At 40.5% G+C, this 19,819-nt stretch overlaps 1 protein-coding gene across 6 annotated transcripts in view; it reads right to left on the bottom strand.

The window, feature by feature from the left end:
- Positions 1 to 212: 212 nt before the first annotated feature.
- Positions 213 to 19,819, bottom strand: part of LOC135164204 (uncharacterized) — a 79,179-nt gene continuing 59,572 nt past the window's right edge. For 4 of the 6 annotated variants that reach the window (XM_064124347.1, XM_064124346.1, XM_064124344.1 and 1 more), the window contains 5 exons: positions 5,160 to 5,441; positions 4,694 to 5,017; positions 3,383 to 4,107; positions 2,349 to 2,789; positions 213 to 2,250 (listed from right to left, as the gene is read on the bottom strand). In XM_064124347.1, the coding sequence (XP_063980417.1) occupies positions 1,990 to 2,250; positions 2,349 to 2,789; positions 3,383 to 4,107; positions 4,694 to 5,017; positions 5,160 to 5,433 (2,025 nt within the window). In that variant the 5' untranslated portion in view covers positions 5,434 to 5,441 and the 3' untranslated portion in view covers positions 213 to 1,989. Of the gene's footprint in view, positions 2,251 to 2,348; positions 2,790 to 3,382; positions 4,108 to 4,693; positions 5,018 to 5,159; positions 5,442 to 10,918; positions 11,556 to 19,819 lie in introns of those variants that run through there. The other 2 variants (XM_064124342.1, XM_064124343.1) reach the window with 2 other exon arrangements.

Here is a 19,819-nt window from a genome sequence, read left to right on the forward strand (position 1 = left end):
ACAGAGTTCTCTCTTGCGGTCGGAGGGGATTGGCAAAATCAGGGGTGAGGGGATTCAGGTGAAAATAAAGTCTTTTGATGTTTTGTTTCAATCGGCTTTATTTCAATCGTTTCTATAATGTTTCAACCAAATAATATGGGAGGAAGGATTCATCGGGGCGTGGGGAAGGGGTCGGTTCGGCGAAGGGTTTAGTCTTTACAAAAACTATAACTAAATTTTTATTTTATGTCGGTTTACTTTATTTTTTTATTCTTTCATATGTATATATATATATGGATATATTTAGATATATATCGATATATATAGATATATAATATTTTTAAACACCATGTAAAAGCAGGAATTGCAGGGGTTATCGGTAAGTTGATCCATCCTAACGAGAATACTGATGCGCACTTTTCGGGTTTATTTTTTAACTCTATGGAAGGTGTGAGGAATTGAAAGCGGAAATAAGGGCAGGGCCTTCACACTTGAAGAGCTACACCTTCTTTCACTTTTTCTACTAATGAATGAGTCTCTTTGATTTTTCTTTTGGAACCGAAACTTCCGACAAGCCTCGAAATCCATTGCTCATCCATGGCATTATCTATATATAACTATACACCTACAATAGTTAACAAGACAAGTCCTCGAACCGAGTAATACCGGATCTTTTTTTCCGAAATGCTTTTTTTTTTATTTCCTTCTGTAGATTAATCTCAACGATTAAGGTAATCTTATATAGCGGTTTATTTTATTTTTGTGTCACGAATGCGCAGTAGCACAATTTCATCCGACTGTTGATTTATATCTTATAAATCTGCAATTTAATTATTTTCAAATATTTTTGCTGTTTTTTTTTCTGGCCACACTTGGGAGCCAGACGAGTGATGACGTTACACTTCTCTTATTTAAGCTAATGCACCTTACGTCAATTTAATTTTCAGTTATGATGTAAACAACTGTACATTTTTAAAAAATTGAAAAAATCTTACGTCGATTTGTTTTTCTCTCATTTAAATAAAATTAAAAAACCTATATCGGAACTTCCCGGGGCACCCTGTATAGCTGGGCACATTGTCGCTAGAACAATTGTTACGTCACGTATTGCAGTTTTTTTTCGTCTACGTTTCGTTAACTAGTATGTAATAAATATAAAAAAACATCAATTGGCATTCGGATAATTATGCTTTACTGCAGTTACGTAATTACATATTTGTTCTGTTAATTTTTTTTTTTACACAATAGATTCATGGGAAGATCCCGAGTCATTCGAGAGTCCAAGGACACTCCATTCTTATAATTTCATCCTCTTTGTTCACAAAAACAAAAACCCAACAAACAACAGAATTTCTTCTGTACTTAATTTCATTCTCTGTGTAATTTTCTCTTTATGTTACCAAGAAGGACGGGGGGTGGAGGGTGGATAAAAAAAATGGGTCTCAAATGGAATGTCTGAGAACTATAATCCGAAAAAAAGGTAATAGCAATAATTCTGTCCATTGATGGCGCCAAGAAAAATAAGCTCGGTTGAGGGAAGAGGGAAAACATCACAAGCAGCACGTGCGCTTATCCAACGGCTCAATATAAACATATAAATTTCTTCATGACTCTAATGAAAGAAAGATGAGCCCTAGGAATATATTTTTTTTTGTCTAAAGAGAATTATACAGTGATTATGTTGTCAGATTATTTATCTGGCAGCAATTGTTCATAACAACTGAGAAGTATTGCTTAAAGGTGTTGTTATTTCACAGGAAGAACAGAATGAGACTGGAAGGCTGTCATCACTAAATTCCAAACATTATTCTTTCATTCATTTCACTTGCCATTCTTCTAACAATAGCTGCAATTTGGACATGGTGACTTATCGCAGTTTCATCTAATCAGGAAATATGAATTCTATCATTGTTATTAGTTTGTTTAAATCTCTTTCTTTCATTCTGCCCGTGGTTAATGTATTTCTCCTCATTAATCCACTGTTTTATGGCAACGCAAAGTATAAAAGCATTATGGATTGAGGCCTTGGCGCTTCTCTTCCTCCAGCATGGCGTCTAACTCATCTGTCAAATTGGCCAGCATATTGCCAATGTCATTTAGTACGTCTGCAGGCTCATTGCCATTTGGTGGACGATGTTGATGGGTTACCACGTGCCCACTGAGGTTCGGTGAATTATTACCGTATTCCTGTACTCGTGCTGCACGTTGTTTTATCGTGCCAGCATTTTCGTTGGCGAACGGCAGGGAATCCGACTCTGTGCTTGAGCTTGACTGGAAAAGTACGAGAAAAATATTAGCTTTCAGTCCATGAATATTTATTGCAATAAGATAAGTTTTTAATGAGACAATAAAGACTTCTCCCTAATCACCTTGAAACTGGCGTCAGATCCATTACGATGTTGCAGAGCAAGAGTGGCAATGAGTTCGTGCTCCTCATTGACATTGGCACTGACACTGCCCCAGGAACGTGACATGGATGAGGCAGGTCTGTGAAATTGTGGTGTTGATGGTGCAGCTGATGGTGCAGGTGCTGGTGGTGGTGGATGATGGAGTGAATGATGATGAATATGATGCTCATCACAGGCAGTCGGTACTGGTCCACTACAGTCGATAACAACATCACCATTACCACCATTACCACCAACAACATTACCCAAATCCCTGGAGCTCTGCCTCCTCGGTGGTGATGGTGGCCGTCGTTTTGAAAGATGTGGACTACTCTCCAAACCGTATGTCAATTGATACTTGTTATCAAAATCCCTGGGCAGCGATTTGAATTGACCCTGGGTTGCAGTTACCTGTTCCATAAACTGATTTTTATTATAATATACACTGAGTGCCGCGCATAATTCTAATTCGCATGTTACTCGAATGAACAATACTTAAAACCCATTGCATTAATGGGCTCTTAAATTCTAATGGATTAAAACTCAATTTTCTTTTCTCCCTTGCTAATATCTGAAATAAATTTTCAATTCACTGAAACTTCCTGATAGATTTAATGACTCTTAAATACCTGTGAGAATCACTACTTCAGAATATTTTCTAATGGAGAAGAAACAACTTCTGAATAACTCAGTGACTCGTAAATCCAGTAATTCTAGTTTTATAACAACCCATTGGGGTTATACAAGCGAAGATAATTGCTTCCATTATTCCCTTACCATCAATCTATCAAAATTTCACCCAATTTCCTCCTCTCACTTGCAGTCCCACAGAAACAAATAATTTCGTAAACAAAAAAATCGATTTTCGAGAGGATGAGAATAATTCCCTGATTCATTTTTAATGGAATACCTCATTTATAAATTATCTGAATACCATACGAGGAGGTAAAAAAACTATACGATTTTTTTTCCGTCCTCCCTTCCCAAGCCCCAAATTCATATTAATTGTATTTTACCTTGGCAACGGGTCGTGGTCTGACAAGGCAGTGTCTTGGTCGTGGAAGTGTACCACCGCCAGCCTCAATCATGGACGAGACCTCATTCGTGGGTGTCACGTCGCCGTCCTCAAAACACCTCGGACGCCATCCAAGTGGGTCGATGTGTTGGACTGGAGCTGGTGACGGTGGATACCCAAGAGGTGCGTCCTCCAGACTCTCAAGTGATTTACCACGTGGTCCCCTACCAACCGTACAATAATCCATACCACCAGGCAATGCAGCATACATACTTCTCCATGCCGAAGATGATTCAGTTCCAGCTCTTTGAAATGACCTAAGTACAGGCGACGAGCAATCCTCATCGGGTGATGGAAGATCAGGCCCACCCCGCTGTATCACAACGTCCTGGGTATGGCCAGGATGGGGTGGAAGTCTCGACAAATCCAGGGGCTGTACCCTCTTACCCGATCTTATATCCTTAACACGTTTTATCGCCAATAAAAGTTTCTTCTGATGACCCAAACGAACAATTCCAATGTCCTCAAGGTCCTCCCATGTGAGGGTCGTAACATCTTCAACTGATCTCATACCCTGCTGATGAAGTGCACCAAGGTACTCTTCAAGACGCAATAATCTCAGCCACTCCTCCAGGGAGCCTGGTACATGCTCTGGCAAACCATCACCTACATTAAGATTGTCGATCTCCGCTTTAAGCCGTTTCCTGTGATTTGGCTTTTTGATACCTTGGAGAATGATAAAAATAATCATTAAATTGCAATAAGGCTTTATCTGATTTCATCTATGGAGTTATAAACTCCTTGCTTAATTTTACGCGCCCATTTTGGGGAGAATGATTTGATATTTTTATTAGAGAAACTACGACAAACTAACTTGACTTGAGTAACTCAACATAATAACTTTCATTTGGTACATCATATGAATCGAGAATTCATGAAGTTCATGTGAAAATTTGGAAAATTTCCTCTGATAAAATATTACAAATTTATGCTAGTATTTTGCATTAGTTGAGATCGCTGCGATTTGATGGTTAATTCAGTAGAAGTAGATAAGGTGCGGAACTATTGCTATTTGTGTCATCACGATTTTCCGTTTGAAAACCATTATAAATAAATTGTTTTTTTTTCCATCGATTTATGCAAAGGATTGCGATGAAATTCCACCGATACTTTCTCTTATTTTACAGTTTGAATTGAATAGAATGCAATGGAATAAAATTCTTCAATTAGAGTTGTAGGAAGTTCCCTCCACCTCTTCTCTCAAACACACACATACACACATACACACACACAAGTGAAGACACTCAATTACCTATTGCCGTGAGGTCTTCTGGGGTCATTCGAGTAATGGTAGCGAGATCGTATCCAGCCGAGGCGAATAGAGGAAAATACTCCTCGAACTGCAACTCAGTTAACCATGCATGCACAACGTCAAGGTCAGGTGGCCTGTCTGGATGACTGCCGAGTGAACTGATTGAGCATCTGGGCGATGATGCAAGGGCACCGGGTCCACGTGGCCCGAGATGATAACCGGAGGCCCTTCCCGAATCAAGTGATGCTGTTGAGTGTCTCGAGCCTGAGCCCGAGCCAGAGCTTCCTGGGCTATCCCTCCCTGGGCTCTGTGTCATATCAATACCTGGGGAGAATAAGCAATAAATCATGAATAAGGAATGGAGAAACAATAGGTGATTTACACCTTTTACGGTGCTCCCATCGTAGACTAAACAGTTATTTCAACATTGGTTGGATTAGAATGGAATTTTAGCCTTCGGTCTTACCTTGATCCTCGGCGTGGGCATATTTGCCAACGACTGGTGGGAATGCAAATCCAGGGTGAGTGTAAATCGGTCCTGGACTCTTTCCCGCTGGCATTCCATAGGAGCCGTCGTCACCAGGTCCGCCCCCGCCACCGCCGCTTGACAGGAAACCACCGTCCTCGCTGCTTGCGTATCCCGCCGAACCGAAGGACGAGCCGGAGTGTCGGAATACATCGGGAACAGCCGGTGGTGCCACCTTCTTCACCTGGGTCACTGTTTTCGACGGCCGGCTCATGCCACCAACTGTTTAAAATAACATTGACGCTGAATTAGTATCGCATTAGTTGAAATGATTATTTTTCTTAATTATCGACGAATTTGGAATTTAATTTGTTCTTCATTTTTCTTTTGCTCCCAAGATTTACGTCGTGGGGGGAGGACTAGGGTGATCTCCACTTTCACCGACACTCACTCGATTTTAAATGCTCCTCAAAAATATTTTCCCAGCGCAAAACCAATTGTTCTGGACAGTTTTAAAAGACCGACTTCGGTGACACAAATATGCGTACAAATTGAATACAATTTTGTCATCATTATCGCCTGCAAAGAGGTAAATTATACGGTTCTGGAGGACGACGCCGAGTGAGGAGTTGCACATGAAAACGCCTTTGTCCCGTCTACATACGAGGCAGAGAGGAACGAGTCGAAATCCCCCTGGATGGAGGTTAAAAAAGGATAAATAGAAATGAAATAAAAAAAAAAGAAATATATATATATATGTATATAAATATATATGCAAGAAGTTGCGCGCACGCCTCTTCCACTGTCTCTTCGGGTATATATCTCCTTCATCACCCCCTGTTGCTTACGACAATGGACGAAAGAAGGATAGGTGGAAGTTTGTGTAGCGTCTTGGGAGGGAAGGTGGGAAAAGGATCCCTCCGGTGTTCACGATGCAAAGAGGAGGACGTTGGTTACACGTTTCTCGCTTGGAACAGGTTCTCATCGGCGTAGGACGGCTCTTAAATTTATATATATAAAAGGCTTCGAACCAGTTCGAACCGAAAATGTCGTGTAGACATGGAGAAAGGTATAACCACCGGCTGGAGGGATTTTATCGTTCAACTCATTTACTTTTAAAAACATGGACGAGTTCATGGGTTCACCACATGTGGAAAATATATTTTTCACTAGGTGTTATTTTTATTTCCTCGTTTTTCATTGCTTTCGTCCCAATGCTGTGACTTTTTAATGTATTTAACACAACGAGAGAGTGGGGTAAAATCGATCGACACTTCTTTCCTGATATGTATGGTGATGTAGTAATGGCAACATACCCGGATTTAGTTCATCGTCTTCCCACGTTTCTAGAGACGCACGCGCCTCTCGCATTAAACCACCCGAACGATTGTACCTGTCCCGATGTATCGAAAGTAACATAGAATATGGGGGAAGCTATTTTTAATTTGAAAATAAACAACATGCCCCACATTAACGGACAGAAATTCATTGATTCGGTTGATGAGCAGAAGAGAGAATGAAATAGTTTATCCTGACAAGTTGAGAGTTCAACGGGGCTTATTTTTTTATGCAGTGGGAATTTTATTGGAAATCGAGGAAAGTTTCGCGGATAAAATGTTGGCATTAATTATTAACACACAAAGTTTTTTCACCGCCGTGGGAAACTATGTTAAATTGAATTCCTCTCATTATAAACACATTCATGAATTCATGTACAATTTCAGAAATGCGAGATGATGCAAGTGGTATTCAAATTCCAAGAGTCACGAGTGACACTCAGAGATGATTAAAGATTCCATGTAAATATCCAACACTTCTCCCCCAAGGGACTTCCTCAATGCTTAACTAAAAAAAACACTCGACGTTCCAGCTGGATAAAAGAAACCAAAAAACCCATCAATTCACCAATACCAGCGAGAAAAAAAAAAAAATAGAACTCGACCTCGAAATAATTCTGAACCTCGTCACCAAATGTGGCCAGTTAATGTCCCTTGTGTAGGTGTTTCTGGTGAAAATTTGACGAAAAAAAGAAAGGCGAACGAGACACCGTACTAGAGTATGTCATGACATAACGAGATAGAACTCGGCACCTCAAAGTCAACACGATCCACATGTCAATTGCCTTGTACTGCAAATAAAGAAAGCTGAGGGGAAAAAACGCCTAAAAACCATAACGACATCAGTGAGGAGGCACTGCTGGACGAAGTCGAGTACTCCAGGCAATCAGTTCTTCCTTGGTTGAGCAAGTGTTGAAGAATGAGGCAGGCGGTGGGTACAGGGAGTCACAAGTGTCCACCAAGCAAAGAGTGAAAAATTGCTCAGAAAAAAATGAGAGAAAAAAAAAATTAGCAAAGAAGCATTCCTCCAACAACTGTGAGTAGAAAAATGACACGTACATAAACCCGGACGTCCTTTACCCGTTGTTATGCCGACGTATAACCAAAGGGCCATTGTTACCAACTCGTGGACTTTGTTGTAATTTTAATAACAACTGCACGACGAGTAATAACATTCAGCATTATGTTACCCATCCACGAGGAAAACCACAACAGCCGACTCTGACGGATTTCGTCATGAAATTCACCTCTTCTTTAGTCTCAAGTAGTAAGATAACTGCTCGACACGTGTGCACACGTTAATACCCAACAATTTCACTTCCTCATCCTACACCCCCCGCCTTCCCCCCCCCCCCATATCACCACCACCACCTAATGCATCAGTGGAGGCTTTTAAGAAAGCCGCGGAAATACGAGACTTATTTATAAACCCCGTGTTGTCTCTTTCTCTCTGTCTTTCACTTCATTTTCCTTATTTTCTCTTTCAGTCGTAAGTAAACGAAAAAAAAAATTGAGAAATAAGGAACACGTGTTTGGTTAGAGAGAGAAATACAAATGAAAGCAACTAAGGGTCGGAGTGAGAGTGGTACAAGTAAGCGGGAAGAAACCAATTTTTCATTCTCCAAACTACATTCGAGTGAAAAAAAAGGAAACATTCTTAGGATACACATGGGGATTTTGTACCTGCTTCTGAAATTGCCATTCGATATCAACAGGTTGTTGATTTTTCCCACCATCCCATTGCCCCGAGATTTAACCCTCCACCCCGTTCTACTTGAGGTTAAATAAAATAGGAAACACCGGTGTTACGGACAATCAATATAAACATCTGTGTTAAACGTGCTCCAAAAAAGAAAAAAAAAAACCTTCCGGCGAGCCAACGGTGATACTGTATTGGTGTTTGCGTTTGTCCAGTGAAGGGAAACAAGGGGGAAAAAAATCCCGATGACAAACATAGACAATGTGTCGCTCCAATTGGGGTTACGCAACGCGTTCACTTAATAGACGACATTGGTAATATTATTAACAGCCCTAGCAAATGACTTGCGTAGTTGTTCAACTATTCTGAGACATGTCACTGTCTCGTGTATCCCATGTGAATATTAATTCCACTTAATTTTCATGTCATGAAACTGAAATGTTGGGTCGAGTTCTCGACGTCGTTTTCAATGGAAGAAAAATTGTTGAAATGTAAAATGAATTATACAAGGGAGAAAAATTTTTGATAAAAATTATTCTGACGTTCTATAAAAGTGTATGATTAATGCATTTGGAGCAGCAAATTTCGGAAATTTTTCGTAATTTTTACCTCTATCGTACGTCTACCTATAATTTTCTAATGATCTGGGAACGAATGAATTTTGGAACGTCGAGTCACGCCAAGGGCTTAGATTAATGTATTGTATTGATATCAGATAAGAGAACCAGTTCAGTGATTGATCCGTGTAACCCATATATTCATTAAAAAAATGTCACCTCCTGCAACTTTCAAAAATGTCAATATAACGGGCGCCAAGTTTAAGAGACCATACCAAACTTTCCCAAACCCAAGTTGTTATCATGTTTTCATTGTTGAAATGCGGAGTGAATAATGCCCCTGGACTTCGTGCCTAGATTGATTACAAGATTGTAATAATTTTCGGGTGACTCTTAATAGTTGGGCTCAATATCAATTTGTACTCGATGTAATGGTGAAACGATCTGATAAGCGACATGATACGATTTTGAATTATCTAAGACGACTCAAAACCTGCAAGAGACCTCACAAAACAATTTAGAAGTTCAGGCGATTGTCACCATTTCCTAAACAGTGTTATCAGCAGCCCCATTATCGGACTAATTGTGGAACTCATTCACCAGGGAAATTAATGTTTTAAGACACTACTTGTAGGTTATTTTGTAAAGACAACCTGATGTCTATCACTTCCACAAGACCTTATGGAATTTTTCTATATTTTAGTTATCATCAATTATCAGTCAGTCGAACAGTGATATTTGTAGAACGTCGTTCGTTCCAATTCTGGCCGATAACTCGATAATCTTCCAGAGAAAGAAGAAAATCCAACGACATAACGTTTCAATAACTTCCAATGGAAAAGTAATTCTTTCATATTTTGCTGTGCATTGAAAAAATATATAATTCAGCCAGTGAAATTTCTTTCAAATAAAAAATCTGCCTCCGATTCTTGTCTGAACTGAATTTAATTGACAGGATTATATTCTTTTCTCCCCGTGAATGCCAATGGAATATGTAAATTTTCACATTGGAAATCACTGAAGTAGTAGGCAATGATTGTTTCTATTTATTGCAACTCCTGATTCCACTAAAACCCATGACATTAAAATCAGAACCGTGCACTTCCCGGGCGTATGAGATGCCGGGCTACAGAAATTTTCCCGTGGAATCTTCAGCACGTGAGTAAGGATAGTAGAACCATTCAGTTGTTTTATGGTCTCACCGCGATAAAACGATCTCCTTGTAGAGTTGTAAACGGCTTTTCCTTCGCTACTCGAGTTAGAATCCTCGGAGAAAATACCCCCACGTAAATGTCCCGTCGAGAAAGAGGGAAAATTTCATCACTCCTCCCTTAAAACCCTCACTAGAAAATAGTTGGAGCATGTCCCAGCTGAATAAAGGCAGAGGAAACTAGGGCTAATGTCGGAGATGGGGGAGAAGTTCAGCGGAAGGAATGAAATTCGCTAGAACCTGGTGAATTGAATGTCTCAAAGAGTCCTGAAACATTGAATTATTAAAACGATCTCAGTGCGACCTTCGAGCGATTCCTCGAGACGTTGAGAAAATCCCGAGGCTATGAAAACCATTAGAAATGAAGACAGCTGCTGAGAAAATGCCGTATCGAGACGGTGCGGACAATCCCAATGACCTCAGCCATATCGTCCTCTGAATTTTTTTTTTAAACTAATTTTTTTTTCTTCTTTTTCATCCTCACTCAGACGCTCTCGTTTCATCCGTTCAAACGATCGATTCTAACCGGTGTCCAGCCACTGCTACCGTTTACGGGCGTCACTGTGCACAGTTCAACGTCGAATACCTGCTTCTCGCTTCACTGGGCACAATCTTTCACGATATATTCTCTTCCGTGAATTTATACTTGTTCCTAGTACGTGTATGCAAAAGGTGAATCAAGTCTTGTGGAATAGTTGAGCGAAATGCTCTTTTATGACGTGAAATGACTAAGAATAAAATTTTCCGCATGATATATTTTCAACTGATTAAATGAGACGTTAAGAGTGAAAATTTTCATTCAAAAATTGTCCATCAATGATCACACAGACACGTTCAATAATTTCGGAAATATGTCATCAACAAAAGGAGATAAATCTACATATTACGTCCCACAGCTCCATCCCAAGATTTCAATCGACTAAAAATAACTAAACATTTCCCTCTCGTACACTTACGTTGCATCAAATTTTTCCAACTACCATAAATCGCCTTAATACACCTATCCAATGTATTCAAGCCCCCATTATGCTGCTCCTTCCTCCACAAATTTCCCTCTGATTGACTCCGAAACAAATTGTCTTTCTTCGTAAAATTAAACTCATCGTGATTGGCGGTGTAAGAGGCTCGAGATCTTGGCCTAGGTGGGAGTGGCTTGATGACAGCATAACGTGGAATTGTCTCATGCACAGTTTGTATACCAGCCTCGATAGCTGGATCATGAAAGCTCAGGTAAGTCGAGGAGAGCTTCTTGGAACGTTGGAGAAAACGCTTGCCCGGTGGCAATGGTGGGGGTCCAAGGCAGCTGGCTACAGCCGTGATGGCCATCTCTCGACTTCACTCCTTATCCGGAGTCAACCTTATATCCCTTCTCCCCTCTTCCTCTCTTTCACTTCACTCGGGGAATCAACGTCGTGGATCACGATCTATCGATGCAAGGGGACGTGGGCGACTTTTATCCAGGATCAGATTTTTTTTTTCTCCTCGTGAACTAAAAAAAAGTAATTTCTCCGGTGTTCTCCTGCTGTTATTGCATTAATCGTCCCGGTGAGGCTGATAAATCTTGGTGAGAGAAAAGAACCGAGAGAGAGAGAGAGAAAGGAGAAATGCTAATACCCAGGTAGGAAATGCCAATGTCCACGAAACGGGCCAGGTCTGGCACGAGACTGGCTTGCCAGATCTGGGCCACCAAGCTTGGCCCGAGGCATGGCCAGACCGGCAAAGAGCATGGCTTGCCAGGCTTGGGTCACTAAGCTTGGCCCGTGGTATGGCCAGACTGGCAAAGAGCACGGTTTGCCGGGCTTGGGCAACCACGCTTGACCCGAGGTATGGCCAGACTGGTAAAGAGCATGGCTTGCCAGGCTTGGGTCACCAAGCTTGCCCCGAGACATGGCCAGGCAGACAAGGGGCATGGTTTGCCAGGCTTGGGTCCCATATGGAACAGCATTCCAAAAATTGAATTCTCATGGGGAATGTTCCTTCACTAAATTTTTCGTCCTTTGATTCTCCTTCTTCCGAAGGTACCATTATTTCTTCTGAACATACTATTTCAGGGGAAAATATGCGTGGATATCACCGTATACCACACATTCTATGACAACAGCCCGTAAGATGGCGTGTTGAGTAGTCTGATTGTGGCAGTAGACATGAGTGTCGTGTGCGGCAATTTATTATTTTAATATTACTCTTTTACTATTGTAATATGTCTCAGAGTTCATATTCACGGGTTAAAAAATACAGACATTTTCATCAACTGAAGAAAAAAGAATCTGTAAACGTAGAAGGCGCTAAAGAAAAAACTCCGGATTACAGTGAACGCAATAATGCCGATGAGGAAGAGGTTAGTTTGCCAACAGCCAATGAAATAACTATCCGTAGTGGATCTATTGTGGATCAAATTAGTGGAGATGTCGATGTTCGACATCTCGATGATAATGCTAGTGCTTGTGGTGATAGTTGGTCGGGTGGTGATGGTGATTGTGGCTCGTATAAGCATCTTAATGATTGCATCAGTGAATCCAATAGCAGCGTTGGAGACAGGGATGAACCAATTCTTGGGGGCTCAGGTTGTGATGGTGATTCAGATGACATTGACAATGATTTCAACAAAGTATTCACTGACAGCATTGGAGACAAGAATACACAAACTCTGGACAAATTGGAACCGCGGGGAATGGAGCAAAAAATTAATCAATGGGCAGTGAAATTCAGAAGAGCTACAACAGCAGAAGCAATCGATGAATTGTTAGCCATTTTAAGAAGTGAAGGTTACACATCAATACCCAAGACTACACGGCAGCTCCAACCAACCAACCAACCAACCGATACCAATCGATAATACTTCATTTTTCCGGGATAAATGGAATTGTAAAATCACTGTGTTAATATGACTCCATTAGTTCATTTTCGTAATTGTATTAGTTGTGATATTCTTGATAAAAGGTACGATTAATAGGAAAAGTTTATATTATCAATATATTTTTATCGCGAGGCGTTTCATTGGGCAGAATATATATTAATATATGAATATTGTTTAGTATTCGGCTGTCATTGAAGTATTAATTATATTTATTATATTTCTCCTGGCGAGGTCGGAAATCCAGAAGATGGAAATAACAATTGGAAAATGTGATGTATCTTAGCATAATAAAGTATTTTCTATGTCATTTCCTCATAAGTTAGATCACGGGAATAAATATCCGTTGTTGGTTCAGGGATTAAATATTATGTCCAAAAGTTTAAAGGGAAAAATAATAAGTGGATTTTTAATTTTTAAGAAAAATTCTAATGAAAGTAATTTCAGCCATTGAGAGCTGTTTTCAGTATTTGGTGATTCAAGTCAAATAATATTTATAAGGTTGAAGTTTCACAATCGGACTGCGTCCATATTCCCCAAAGATTTCAAATTTAAGGGTTGAAATTAATTAGTTATATGTAATCCTATCCAAGACTTTTTTATATTTCTAAGTTTGTTTGAAAGAGTGAATATAATAAGCAATATTATATAGAACTAGCACACAATCAATGCAACTAAATATCATTCTGTGTTCCGGAGTTGCAGATGGAGAAGACATTATTGTAAAAAAAGGACGTCTTTCCGAGATGAAAAAATAATTCTTATCAGGATAATTCGTATCAGCAATTGTCTATGGATATAAGAATTAATTCTTATCATCCATAGCGGAATAAATTATCCATAATATTGCTATTATAATGACTGTTTTCATGCTTGAATTGAAGCACGATAATTTATCAATTCTAAACTACTAATTTAAAAAATAACATTGGTGCGTTATTTTGTTGGATATTTTGTTAATACAATCTTCGAATTCTGAAGACTGACTGCTAATATTATTAGATTGTAAGAGAGAGTTTATTAAGACTTAATATGGTATGTCGTATTAAATTTCGGATTCAAATGATCTACGTAGATTATTTATTTTAAAAGCGGATGAAAATAATCCACAAAAGATTTTTCTACAATTTATACCTGCAATCATTTTTTTGAGTTTTCATATTCTGTTCGCGGAAAAATCTCATAGTTGTGATTATCTTTCATGAAAATTGGAGATACAAACACTGCATATCTTTAACTGTTCAACCAAAATCGGATGAAAACATGTACTATGTCGATAGGAGGAAAAAAGTTTTTGATTGGCTGAGTTTTTTTGTCAATAGATTTAATAAATTTAAATATAAGTTTTGTCACATAATAAAACTGTTTTCTGTATAATGTTGAAGGTAATAAATACATGTCTGCTTATCAGATATACCGTTCATATATTTATTGGTGATTCTGAACCCAATACAGGCAACGGTTGGAGCCTGGCCACAGCTCTGGTCGTAAATCTGGGCCAATTTCGGGCCGAATGGTCAGCCCAGAATGCGGCCAAAGTTCGGCAATAGGTCTGGGCCAATTTCGGGCCGAATGGTAAGCCCAGAGTGCGGCCAAAGTTCGGCAACAGGCCTGGGCCAATTTCGGGCCGAATGGTAAGCCCAGAGTGCGGCCAAAGTACGGCGACCGAAGTCTGGCCAAAGTTCGGTCCCAGGCCTGGCCCCGTGTTATCATCCCAGGGTCTAGCCAAGTTCGGCGCGAGTTTGGCTGGAGCCCGGGTGCCGAGCTACGGCAGCTCGGCGGCCGTGCTTGTACCAAGGTTGGCCCATTCGTTTTTTCCTACCTGGGTACCGAGATAGCCTCGCCGATTTTCTCGAAGCAGTTGAAATAAAGGGCAACTTTTCTTACTGATGAAAATGCTAAGTGAATCGAAGTCTCAATTGGAAGAACAGTTTTGACGTATTTTTCCTTGTGCGTATGGATTCTATTGAGTTTATCCAGTATTGTCTTATCACCGAGGCTCAAATTCTCGTGTGGAAAGAATTCTTATCGTTCAAGGCTGAGTTACATTGACTTCAGACGAAGAGCAACAAGGATGAGATCAACCAACACGACACACTGTCTGGTGTGGTGTTATCGTCACTACCCGGCATCATACGACTCTCAGTAAACACCGGTTTCATGTACACTGACAAACGACGCTCAGTATCATTGGTTATAACCGTCTTGAACTGGTGGGAATAAAAAAAATAGCGGAGATACTTCTAAAAATGATGGTACGAGGCGTAACCAAGTGACACGATTGCCCGAATGAAACTGACGGAGGGGCTCTAACTGGTGTGTGGCAAAGTCGTAACCGAATGACGAGAAAAAAAAAATATATATAAACTACGTGAGCTGCATGGTAGGAGAGAGCCAGTGGTGGTAGAAAATAAAAGAGAAATAAAAAAAAAAAAGCAAAATGAGTGAATGCAAAAGGGAGATACCCACACGCGGGCTGCGGGGACGAGGCCGAAGGTGGGTAAAACGAGTTCGTGGAGTCGCGTGGGCCGGCCCTGGGCGCGCGCCGTGTAGGATTTTGTGGGTATTAAACAACGACAGTTTGAAATTAAAAAGAAGAAATGAGGAAAAATGTCAAGAGGTATAAGAAAAATGCTGACCGCTTCATGCGGCGCCCGATACATTCTCGAATAAATTATTTCAGTTAATAAATCAGGTTGAATTTCACTGATTCAGATTGTCGGCAAACAGGATTGCTGTTATCACACCTTTTCAGGAAAAATTGCCTTGAAAAATCCAGTGAAACTGAAATGAAATAATTTTTCAAATATTTTGATCGTTATCGGACAGAATAAATTATCGATTGGCAATTGGGAGAGTTTTCCTCAGGGTCACTGCACCTCTCCCCTTAATAATCAACACCGTAGACTCAAGGATGACTCATTCATCCCTCCTACCCACTGAAAAGATTTCTCTAATCTCCCATAAATTCCAATTGATTTATACAAACTACTTCATAAGGTGGACACGACCGAGATACATCAAACATGGTGTGAGCGAGCCATTGCAGGGGGTCGGAAGATGTGCGTCTGAGCATTGAAGCCAAATAAAAAAAACGACTGATGGATTTAATGGAGCGCATACACACACGCTCATTGATGCTGCGGAGCCCGGTGGGGATGAGGATTTCGCAAGAATATGAGAAATACGGGTCGATGATGCCGGATAAAGTTGGTCATTAAGGAAGGTCGTCGGCCTTGCCAAAGACTCTTCGACACACGCACGTAATCATGGCGAAATTTATGGACTGTTGACTGGTGATACGTGTCTCCCATGGTCTCCTTTTTTTTCTCATCTCCCTCACTCCTTTTATTCAGCATCTTGCGCAAGATTTTTTTCTCTCCACTTTGATATAAATGCCCCTGTGTTGGGGCTCAAACGAAGGAAAGTCGGCGCACGGAGGCTGAACATCGTCAGCCTTACGGCGTCGAGAAGTAAGATGACGCGAATATGTGTTCAAAAGGTACAGAAGTAGGGCTATCGATGATACTAGTGGGGGTGTGTATCCCGAGGGTGCTGCACCGTCTTTACTCCTCTTTTATCCGAGCAAAGAGAAGTTAGGCAAAGGCGAGACTTATGGCCGTTGGGCAAAAACGTATAAAGTCAGAGAAAATATTCCCTTTCAGACGAGAGCTATTGAATGTCGCTTTTTATTCGCGATGTGAGACTATCTCTCTCTCTCTCTCTCCCACTCTCTACCAATGAGACGGAGTGGTGAATCTGAAACACCAGGAAATTAACAAATCCAAGAGTTTCAATTATTCTGGCTTTTCTTTGAGGTAAAGTTGAGGGGGAGGAAAAAAAGAAACGCCGGGAAGAAGCCGAGAGAAGTGGAAATAGAATGAAACGCCAACATTGTGGAAAATTTTACCACTCGTTGGAAACCTTGACGCGACAACACTTTTGAACTAACATTCCGTGGTTTTGGTTTATACGGTTGAACACGGTGGCAATTGTATCGTTGTTTTCCCGTGTTTGGGGGTGGCTTCAGAAACCACGGCCTGGGTGAGGTGAAGGGGTGGCAGATGGGGGATGAGAGAAGGGGTAGAAATGAAAGTGGAAAACGGACACGGGAAACAAGAGGGAAAGGTAAATAGAGGGATAATGACGGAGTGGGGGGTAGAAGGGTGTTGCTCTCGCTCGATACGTATTGTCTACCCTGTCTGCTGTATGCTCAGTCTTCACATCCACCATTTTACCAGGTTGCCTCCATTTCCCCACCCTCCTCTGCTCTATCCCCACAGGTACGCAGACAGGTAGGTACAATTCGTAAAAAAAATCAGAATGAATGGGGAGAGACAGGTGTATTGTTTAAATTCGCCAACTACGAGAGAGAGAGAGAGGTGAATTTTTGTTTTCGGTTATTTTGGTGGTAATGTATTGTCTTGATGCTCCAGCGATTGTCAGTGTGGAAGCAATCTTTTGTTGAGGGAGAAGGATGTTTCAATTATGGAAATTGTGAAATTCGTGGAGTCATTCGGTGACAGAAATTACAATTACCGCTAAAAGCATTTCACTCGATTTGAAAATTGAGTTTAATATATTATCATCGCCGTTAGTTATTCAGTCCTCTCCGAGACGAATTAGGATTCAAATGTAAGTTCGACATGTCAAGGGTCTAAAAAGGACGACAAGATATTCACAAATAATTTATAACTGAAGGCGATTCACTCCGCTGTACTCTCTCCCCCCATGATTACAACATTCTTTTCCTCGATCCCTGTAAAAATCGCGTGAACATCTTTATCCCTGTGAAACTTGAAATTACTTTTATCCCGTGCGTTTCAGGAGTTTGGGAAAATTATTTCGGGTATTCTTCACTCGTAAAGTGAGGGCCCACGAACGATCTCACTCCGTTACTTCGACGAACTCTCGCTCCACGTTTTGCCTCACCATCCTTTTTATCCCCATAACCTTAACTCCTTATTCTTGTTTTTTTTTTTATTTTAATTTTTTTCCCCCCTCACTGTCGGCTGATGTAGCTCGAGGTGGGGATGGGGCAATTACCCCGTGAATTGAGAACAGAGGGTTAGACTCATCGCAATATCGACATTACCTCAACTCCTTGGAATGACTCTCACACCATGCCAGTCTATTTTCAGGGTTGTTATGGTTTGTATTCTCTTTCTCTCTCTTCGCTAGCCAGGCAAATTGTACGATTATCCGGCCTCGCGTTGAGAGTCGCACCCATGGCGAAAGAGAGGAAGTTCCGGTCTACGCCCTCTTCCATGCAAGCCGAAAATAAATCGAACTGACGATAATAAAGAATAAAAGTGTGCCTAAAAGGGAGGGTGAAAATGAAGAGAGAAAGAGGGAATGGAAATGCCAGTCTGTTTCTCATCCGCTCCAAATGTCCATATTTTTTTGTTATTTTTGTTTCCCCTGTGCTTCTAGCCAAAACGACTGGACCAGAAAAAAAAAACAGACACTGGTGGGCTCTAACGAGCTGTTTATACCTTCAGGTGCACCACATAAATTTTTTAATCGAATGGCAATCAATGCTGCACTGTTAATGCTCTTCTTTCAAATCCACCATTTCATTCGTTTTAATACCCTTTTCCCCACATCCGACTATTTGGATGGCATTTCGGGATATTATCACATCTTCCTCGATTATCGTTTTTTCTTCTTTTACCTCTCAGACACATGCAGTGAAACGCCCTGGGCTGGGGCGGAGAATGAAGCGCACCCGTTAAAATTCATCGAAAAGTTGCGGCGCAAGGCCGTTACAGCCCGCGGGTGTGCCATAATTGGAGAGAAGAGGGAGATGGAACGAGGTATTCCAGAAAAAAAAAATTATCGGTGCATATGAGAGGGATAAAATTTAAATATTCACCTTTTCCGGGCAATGGAGGGGGAAATAAAGTTATGAAAATGCGAGAATTTTTTGGATGCAGTTGACAATGAATTATGCGTTGAAAGTTTGTTAATTAAAGGTGACTCATATTTTTTTAAATCCACGGGAGAGCACTAAAATCATAATTTATAATTCGATAAATTTAACGCCAGGCAGAGGAGAATATGGGAAGACCGCAGCGTTTTAGGTGGAAAATTTCTCCGATAAAAGTGGTATCTGAGGAGAAGTTGGAACGACATTTCTCATTCAGAATTTTTTGAGGTGTGGAGAGGTTTGATGTACCTTCAATATCTCGCGGATGAAAATTTCATAATCTAGTGATTAAACGAACTGAATCAATTTCCCATCTCTACTTAACATTCTCTCCACATTCAAGTGTCTCACTTCTCGGTCCAATAGATTTTTTCATTTTGTATATCTAGAAAAAAAATATTTATTCCGCTCGTCGCCCTAAACAAATTCGGTAAATATTGACATTGAAGACAATACACATTTGGGTCTCAGAAAAATATGAATGAGAATCTACATGTTAATTCAGTAAGCGACGGAAACTTCTGGGAAAGTCACATGTTAAAACAATGTCCGGAAATGCAATGTTACTTTCTCAATGAAACGATCCACAAACAAAGTCAATTTCATTTCCCTATTACCATGTTTAATGGACATTTCAAAGTTGAATTACGTAATTTCAGCCGTTCACCTCTCAATTAACTGAACAATTGCCAAAAATATGAAATTTATTGACGTTTCCAACTCCATTGTAAACTAAGTTTCCTCCGTTGGCGCCACACAATGCAACGGAACTCGTGGTAAAATTTTAGCAATAAAATAATAATGACACGGAAAATTTGATCCTGGCAAGCCTCCCCTTGGAATAAAAATTGAATGTCCAAAATTTCTCTCCCTCCTTTACAAATTGGAGGTACCTCATTGCCACCAGAACATAATAGAATATTTATCAATACATCAACAATGAAAAATTATCGCGCCAAAAACCATTGCGCTGATTAAACTCTCCGCATTTCACATGATCCAACAATTTTTAATTTCAACAAATGGTAACCAGTGACAGTGGTAAAAAAGGGGAGGTGTCTCAGCGCCCTGGCT

The sequence above is a fragment of the Diachasmimorpha longicaudata genome, chromosome 7 (assembly GCF_034640455.1).
Source record: "Diachasmimorpha longicaudata isolate KC_UGA_2023 chromosome 7, iyDiaLong2, whole genome shotgun sequence".
Taxonomy (NCBI): domain Eukaryota; kingdom Metazoa; phylum Arthropoda; class Insecta; order Hymenoptera; family Braconidae; genus Diachasmimorpha; species Diachasmimorpha longicaudata.